At 42.0% G+C, this 8,648-nt stretch overlaps 1 protein-coding gene across 1 annotated transcript in view; it reads right to left on the bottom strand.

Moving 5' to 3' along the window:
- Window positions 1-834: 834 nt before the first annotated feature.
- TOP1 (DNA topoisomerase I) overlaps window positions 835-8,648 on the bottom strand; it is a 76,583-nt gene continuing 68,769 nt past the window's right edge. Inside the window, exons 18-21 of the mRNA XM_035121457.2 lie at window positions 7,581-7,708; window positions 4,231-4,325; window positions 3,487-3,636; window positions 835-3,319 (exon numbers count right to left, since the gene is read on the bottom strand). Of these exons, the coding sequence (XP_034977348.1) occupies window positions 3,217-3,319; window positions 3,487-3,636; window positions 4,231-4,325; window positions 7,581-7,708 (476 nt within the window). The 3' untranslated portion in view covers window positions 835-3,216. The remainder of the gene's footprint in view (window positions 3,320-3,486; window positions 3,637-4,230; window positions 4,326-7,580; window positions 7,709-8,648) is intronic.

Genomic DNA, 8,648 nt, shown 5'->3' with positions numbered 1-8,648 from the left:
CTTGGCTAAATCTGTAGAAGTGATGGGGAGCTGATGCACTCCAACTCCATCCATCCCTGGCCATTGACTATCAACTATTGAATTACCCAAATATAAACCATGTCAACTGCTCCATTCAGTCCAAAGGTCCTTGCCAGCAACTTGAGGTTGCTACTTGCACTGCATAAAGGTGCAATGCCACTTGCTAGCCCATTGGGCAATGTGATGAGTAACCACAGTGATAGAATATATTCTTCATGCTGCACCAAGTGGAATCTGGAACAGAGGTGGATAAGTGTGTGAGCTGTGAAGTCACTGGCTGAGTGGCTTGAGGCAAAGCGCTATAGCCCTGTCCGGATGCCTCGCGATTACAAAATGATTGCTGACCTCGCCACCTCTGTTGTGTCTCTTCTGTGTGTTGGGAGGAGGAAGGTTTGAGCTATATGTATGTAAATTTCCTATGTGATTTGGAACCCTTGTTGTTTGTGGGAGAACACCCCAATAAGGCTTAAAATAACTTCTCATCTACAACATGGAAGCACTGACCTACCTTATCCGAATGTTGTAAAGATTACTGATAAGGAGAATATACTGAACCCTTTATTAAAAGGCATCAAAGCAATCCAGTTCCAGTGGTCAAGAGGTGGCCAGATCTCCTGCCTATAGTTTCTCCTTATACCGCCTTCATTTGTCCTAGAGAAGGCTACTCTAGGTCTTTTATGAAATTCTGACTAACAAGCAAAATGATCAAACTGAGCAAGCATCCATAAAAACACTTGGTGTATAAAAAATTTATTCTGTTCACAGGGCTAGTATTTCCTTGTTGTGTAAATGGAATTTGTAGGAAGGTGAGGGAGGTACACAGAATACATACGAGTCTCGTTACCTTTACCTGTTTACATTACCTGTGATTCTGAAACATTCATTTCAGTATCTGGTTTGAATGTGCAAATTTAAGATAAACCAACCTCAAACAGGGATTTAAAAAGGCCCTAGGAGCTGCTGTCAGGCCTGATTCATTTTGGAGTGGCAGTGCCAAACAGCAGCAAGGTCAATGGTCATAGAATGCAGATGTGAAAAGCCATTTAGCACCTGTAATACAGCAAACTGACTGCTACCCAAGATCTGACAGCTATATATGGTTAGATGTGTATGGCCATTATTTCCAATTATTCACACCTTTGAATATTGTTGGTTTTGAGGCTCCAATTTCTTGCGATTTCAAGCATACCCGATTCCTGATGCAGGCCATAAGTGCCAATTTAAGAAAAGTGAACATGTGTCCTGTCTTTTGTACAAAGGCACAAGATGACATACCAGTCAACTCTGTCAAAGCAGGTGGACTAGCGTTGAGTTCATGTTGGAGAATGCCTTAGCTCTCCAAACTCTTGAAAGCAAGACACATATAAGATGCGGTATTCTGAGGCTCTCCAAGTCAAGAAAGCAAATGGTTTGATCTCCAGAAAAAGTGTAGCTATAGTCTTCTTGAAGAATATAGCGCTTCCTTCCTAAACAATTGTCCTTGTTTGCTTCTAGAGAAGAGTGCCAAGAACCAGCCATGAAAAAATGGTTTTGGCTGTGGATTGGAGCTAGAGGGAAATCTTCAGAACCAGGCTGCCCCTAGATAACTTGATATATATGCAAGATCCAACATGCAAGGCACTGTACAAAAATACCCAGAGAACTGGCAATCTACTATTTGGCTGCCAATGTCTATGGTGTTGAAGGCCACATGGAATCTTGACTGCGCCTCCGATCCACAGTTCCTCAGGCATTTCATCCTGGAGCACCTCCACACCCCACATCCTTCCCCAAGGCATCTCCTGACAGCTATTGGCCTGCAGCCAGCCATTCAGCTCTCTGGGTACAAGAACACACAGATGCTGGCATTGCGTTAAGTTGTAGGAATTTATTTTAAATAACCTACAGTTGATTAAAAGGGGATTCATGATAAAAATAGAAGATACTTGTTGAGGAAAGACTGCGGGAAACTTGTTTTTGCACCACACTAAGCTAACAATGCCTCTAAAACTAATGGATTATAGCAAAAAAGGTTTCACATTAAAATTCTGCTTTAATTTTTTTAAAGTTTTTGTACACAATTACAAAAGAAAAAAAATAAAAAGACCTAAGATCTTGATTATTTTTCCTTTTTTTTTTTTTGGACCAAAGCTCACTTCCCTCAAAATTTTATTGACCTGTGAAAGTTCTTTTTACACAATAAAATCTTTCAAGTAAAAGAGAGGAGGGTGGAGTTTTCTTTTTTTTAAAAAAGGAGGGAGAAAAGAAAAACAACCCTGCCAAAAAAAGCAAAACAAAACCCACAAATGTGGATATTCCTGATATATATATATCTATATATATATATATTATGTACTCAGAACAAAGTATGATGGGAAACATTTTGTTACCAATTTATTTGTACTCATAATGCATCAACCTTCCGCAGCCCATTCCTTCCTACCCCCTACAAAACTACATGATCTTTAAGATCAAGAAGAAAAAAAAGCTTAAATATTTTAAAATAATTAAAAGTAGTAAAAATTCACATTAACAAAAAAAGAAAGAAAAAGAAAATAACACTCAAGTCAGGAAGGATCTTCCCATCATGCTTTGCTTTGAAGAGATGTTGTATTTTTATTATAGGTTTTCAATACCATGATGGTGGCAAGTAAAAATGAAAACAACTGGGTGTTTCCATGATGACTGTTGTGGCCAGAGCCAGTGTGCTGAGGGCTTCAGTTGTGTTAAATTAATGAGGGAGACGGGGCGGGAAATTAAGGGAATCCATTTTCTATTAAAATATAGAAGTTATTGCAAAACCCTAACTGTAAAAACACACCAATATCTCATTGGATTCTGTATACAGTAGCTAATGATTTCCAAGCTCCTCAGTGTAATGGTGAATTTGCCTGGCAGAAGGTTAACAAATTCCCCCATCCACTTGTCCTCCCCCTCCAGAGACAAAAACACAAACCATACAGCTAGAATTTGGGTTTCTGAAACAGGTTTAAATAAGTTGTCCATGGGACAACTGGCTCAGCAACTCTATAATATTTCCAGGCCTATCTTTTCTCAAAGATGTTGGGTATTTCATCAGACACTCGCTTTCCCCTCCCAACACCCCCCTCCCCTCCCCCAAATATAAAGGACAAGTAAGGCTCACAGTTTTATCAATCTCCCTAAAACCAAGCTATTCCCCTTCTCATTCATAAGATTCAGCCCATTAAAATCAGGTTAGAACTCAAAATCTTCATCTGCCATGTCAATTGCCCAGGCAAATTTCTCCCGTTGGGTTTTGTTATAGATCTTCTCTATAGGTATTCCAAATTTCTTGCACCTGGAGAGAGGGAGAGAGACAGAAAGGAATAAAAAGGATGAACAGCAAGAGGTGTTTACAGCCAAAAAGTGCATCCCAGCAAAACCAATGCCTCTTTTCCTTTCAAAGACTGAAGCAAGGCAACAGGGTGGAGGCTGCACTTTCTTCCCCAACAGGCAAGAGCTTACCAGGCAACAGAAATCCTAGGATCCAGATAATTTAGTTTGGAGGTCCCCAAGGCAATCTGCTTGTTTTCCTCCCGGTCTGTAGCTTGGACCTCCAATTTCATCAGCTGTTCTGCAACCCTTTGTACTGCTTTCTTCTTACTTTCTACGGTCCTGTGAGGGGCAAGGAGATAGGAAAAAAAAAATCAGGTGGGAACTATAAATGGGTTTCCTTTCGATGGGAATGAAGAACACCCAAACAGACCTGCTAGCTCAGACCAAAGGCTAATCTAGTCCAATATTCTGTTTGCCTCTGGGAAGCCCATAAGCAGGCCATGAACACAACAGCCCTCTCCCTCAATTGCTCCACAGTTACTGGTATTCAAAGGCATGTGGTCTCTGATCCTGAAGAAAGACTACAGCTATCACGACTAGCGGCCATTGATAGCTTTTTTCACGACAGGCACAAATCTATTGATTCTCTTTTTAAAACTGTCTTAAAGTTGGTGGCCATTACTACATACTGTGGTAGCCACTAGGCACTGTGTGATAAAGTTTTTTTCCTGACAAGTAAGGGGAGACATGGTAGAGGTATATAAAATTAGGCAGGAGGTAGAGAGAAGGTTTTTTTCCTTCCCTTCACATAGTACCATCCCAGTGACAAGGTGAGCCATTTAAACAGAAATCTCATTCTGGGCAAAGTTGGTTGCCCTGAGCGCCATGCAGAAGTGTTTGGATACACGCGAGTGCCACAGCAACGTGACTTACTTTTTAGATTTCTCATCCCTCCGGACCTTGGCATCGGCTTTGGCGCTTTTCAGTTCTCTTTTGGCATCAGCCAGCTGTTCCTTCTTGGCATCAATCTAGGGAAGGCAAAACACAAACAGAAAGCAGGAGATGGAAGGTGTGGAGCTGACAAGCTGCAGTAGACTTTTGTCTCCATTGGAATTCTAGATACCAAGGCAGCATCTCTGTCCAACACACTTCACTGGGTGTCCACAAGCCTTTTTTTTTTAACCTTGACTAAAGTTTCACAGAAGAGCTGGTTGGGATTTACATTTTTAGATAGGCATGCAAGGATCAAACTTGCAGAAGTGATTACCAGGACTTTAGATAAAAAAACTTATGGCACTGCACTTACAAAGGAACATTGATTCATTTACTGTGAGTGGCATAAGCAAATATCCATTTAGAGGGCTGTTTCTATTGATTTGCCCAAAGCAGGGAAAAGTGACTTGAATAATCTCCTCACCCAAGCTCCTCTGTGCAGTTTGATCCATGACTAAGCTTGAAGCAAACTGTAGATCAGGCAGCCATCATGACAGACAATGGTGTGGCAGTAGCTGTCGCCCCGTACCAGCCTAGAAAGCCCATTCATGGTATGTGAGCTATTATTTGTTTCTTAGGTTGCCACGGGAGACAGAGCAACATGGGGAGGCTAGGTGAGATCTAAGTGCAGGTTCCAAAGAAATATAAATGGTCATCTAAGCTGGAGGCTGAATGTTCTGAAGAACGCCTTTACAAATGCATACAGCTCTAAATTGTAAAGCTGGGCGAGCATAAATGCAGGCAACCATGTTGGTACAGTAACATCAATAATGTCAATGTTACTGGATTCCTGGATGCCCTAGTGACATTTGCCATGATCTGCAGAGGTATGGGCAAATGCTGAGTTTCAAAGGCTAAGGAAGAAAAGTATATGAAAGAAATAAAAAAGAGTAAACCTGAGCACAAAGCCAGAGAAGAGAAGGAAATGAGAAAAAAAAGTTGTCTTTGGGCAATGACAGGGACTAAACTGAAGGAGGCACTAGGGTGAGGAAAGCCTATACAAAAGTCACATGTTACGCCTGGGAAAATCAGGAGACACAACTCATGGGTGGGGAACCTGTGCTCCTTTAGATGCTGATGGACTCCCAGCTCCCATCAACCCCAGCCAGCATGGCCAAAGTTCAGGTGTGCTGGAATGGGGGAGTTTCAATCCAGCAACATCTGGAGGGCCACAGATCTCCCATCCTGGGCCTAGATGGATGCTTCTCAGGCCAACCTGAGAAGACTCAAGGTTTTATCCAACAAATACCTGATGTGTCACAAGTCCAACACTGTCAGACTAGAAGCCCTGGCCGGGGTGCCAAGTTTGCTTCTGTTGGCAGGAGAATCCTCTGAGGAGGGTGCCCCTCAAAAGACCCTGCCAAGTTGCAACTTTATTAGATCTAGAAGGGGAACCTAGGGCTCAGGAAAAGTTTAAGACAAAGATCACATGTACAGCTACACAACACAGAGCTAGCAACCCTTCATATGAATAATGGAATTCAGGAAACAAAGTGTACAACACAAATAGTCAATGGGTGACTGGGGAAGAAGTGCATGAAACCCTCCAAATATAATTCCCATCATCCCCACTGCCTATTTAAAGGTCCAGATGCACTGTGCTAGGTCACGTCAAGAAACCTTCTCGGCCCAAGCAATCATGGGTTTGTTCTAAAACATGGCTTTGGAGATGCTCTTGGCTGCCAGCTCCCATCAGTTCCAGGCCAGCAACCTTTGTAGGGCCACAGGTTCCCCATCTCTGTTCTAATGGAATGAAAAGCAGAAGCTGTGTCATCTGCGGCAAACTAAGTAAGATGACCTGAAGCTGAAGGTTCGCAGCTCCGTTCACCTAAACTGTGACTGACAGACTGTTCAGCTCAGCTAAGAATAATGGGACAAGTGAGGGGGGGGGGCGGGGAGAGTGAAAGCAAACAAGTCGTTATCATTCTGTCAAAGCTGTCAGTCCTAACAACTGAAGCAGCCAGGTTAGATATTATGAAAGCCAAAAAGAACACCCCACTAATTAATAAAACAGATTCAGGCTGTAAACCAACCTAACCAAAATGACCTCAGGGTTTTTGCCAGAAATAACCTGAAAAGTAAAAAGGTGGTTTAGACAAGCAAAATATAATCAAATACTCGATATAGATAGGTTTGCAATTTTGTAGAGGAGGAAGGTGGATAATTTTGTGTTAAACCACACCATTATCCTCAAGCCATTGTATATGGAATCACAAGATAATGAGAAAGTCATAGCCTTTAAGGAATCTTTAGAAAAATAAGACCTGAGCCACACAAATAGTTCATCACACGGTAAAATAATTTTTGGATCTGACCACTTCAGACTACAGGTGGGAGAAGGGTTGCACGTTCAAGCTTTTCTCCAGGAATGTGGATACAGAAAATGAACACATCAGAGAAACTGCTACGATTGAAACTTTCTGAATTTCTATTTAATTTTCTAAATGCAAGGAACTTTAGGCATTTGGAAAAAACATTCACTCAAATGATTTCTCCACCTGTGGGTCTCAAGTGGTACAGTCCAAATACAGCTTTGCCATGTGATTGACAGTTTGTGCAGACAAGCTGGAAGTCTCCCCTGAGGTCAACTGGTCAAGAAGCTTTCGAATTCAACTATAAAACTTATCTTCAGCATTGATCTTTATGATGTCTCAGAGAAACCTCAGGAAAGCTCCCAAGCCTCTTGTTCTTTAAATCAAGTTATTCCTTTCCTCAAGAGTGTCTAAATACAGGTAGGATCCAGAAAACCAGGAGCAGAATTTTGCTCGCACAAAGGGGCTTTCACACCTTCACCCTTCCTGAACAATCCCCCCAAAAACTGTTCCTGGGAGTTGGTGGTCCTTCTCAAGCAGCATGGAAAATGGCCCAGGAGGTTAAGGAGACTGTCCTTATATAAAAGAAATGCTTTCTGGTCATGTAAGGGACTCTCTGGATTTTGCCCAGTATCCTGTGAGTAAATCAGGATGGGAAAATGTATCATAACATCAGAGAGCTGTCAGGAGCAAAAAAATAATTATGGTACGTTTTTGTGACCCCACTAGAGATGCTTTATAGATATTTCTCCTGCAGGACTAAAAGGCGACTTGCCTGATGTGCAATTCAGTCAGAAACAGGAAGGATTTTAAGAATGATTTTCTGTAATAAAATCAAGCAGGTTTGTCTTTCTAAAAATCACAGAAACAAGCTTCACTAGTGAAGTTAGAGGAGAGCTTGAGACAGGTCAGCTAAGAAACAGAGGTAGCCAAATTAAGTCTTGGTTTGGGTTTTAACAAAAGGAAGCAGTCAGTTACCTTGCTCTGTAAATTCATCATGGATTTCTCAAAGGTCTTTGGAGGCGCCCTCTGGTGGTTGCAGAGAATAGCAACAGCTCTATTGGCACGGTTATAAGACAGGATCTTTGCTGGGACATTATCATCCGCTAGAAAAGTTCAAAATTAACAAGTGAAAATTGCATTTCTGTATGGAAAAGTCTACCTCTCTCTTGGGTAATTTCACTTTTTCATGGGGATGAGAAATGAGCAGCTTGGCACTCAGTCATCTGTACCATGCTTATAATGGGATTGGGCACTGTAGCTTAATAGTAAATAACATGTTTTGCATGCAGAAGGTCTGAGGTTCAGCCCCCCGCATCTCTAGTTAAGGATCTCAGGCAACAGAGGGGAGAGGTGGAGTTCAGGGGGATGACTGCATACAGAAAGACTTGCTCCTTTGAGGAGAGTCCACAGCTTAGTGGCAGAGCATATACTTTTGCATGTAAAGGATCTAAAGTTTAATCCTTGGCACTTCCGCTTAACAGAATCAGAGAGCAAGTGATTGGGAAGGTCTCTGCCTGTGACCATGGAGTGAGTAATACTGGGGGTAGATGAAAAAAATGCCATTACTGGATGCAAAGCAGATTTCTACATTCCTTATGCAGGCTTGAAAATGCTAATGGTTACAACTTCTATTGTAGTGTAACAGCTCCAGTATTCAGTTTAAACGCCTTGCATTTCAATAGTTATCCATGGTCTCTGATCTAACCGTTATTTGCCTCTTGCATTCCTTCTCTGCAAGCCCTGGCTTGCTGGATTTTAAAAAAGGCACACCGTCCATTTATATGAACAACACAAACAGAACATCTTTATCTGGCAAAGCCTTGAAGCCCAGGGTCAAGCCTGCCTTCATTGTGGACAGAACATTATCTGATTGATGTGCATATTATAGACATCTACTGTGGTGGGAGATGGGTTATAATGGTTTTCTCCTGTGAACTACGGGAACCAAATAAATCCTGGAAGGCTGTGAGAGATTTACCAAGTGTCCTGGCTAGTTGTCTTCTCTCTGGCCTGGCTAATTTAGGGCAGCCTTTGTCAACCTGG

The sequence above is a fragment of the Zootoca vivipara genome, chromosome 7, assembly GCF_963506605.1.
Source record: "Zootoca vivipara chromosome 7, rZooViv1.1, whole genome shotgun sequence".
NCBI lineage: Eukaryota > Metazoa > Chordata > Lepidosauria > Squamata > Lacertidae > Zootoca > Zootoca vivipara.
This window is presented reverse-complemented; position numbering and strand designations above follow the sequence as displayed.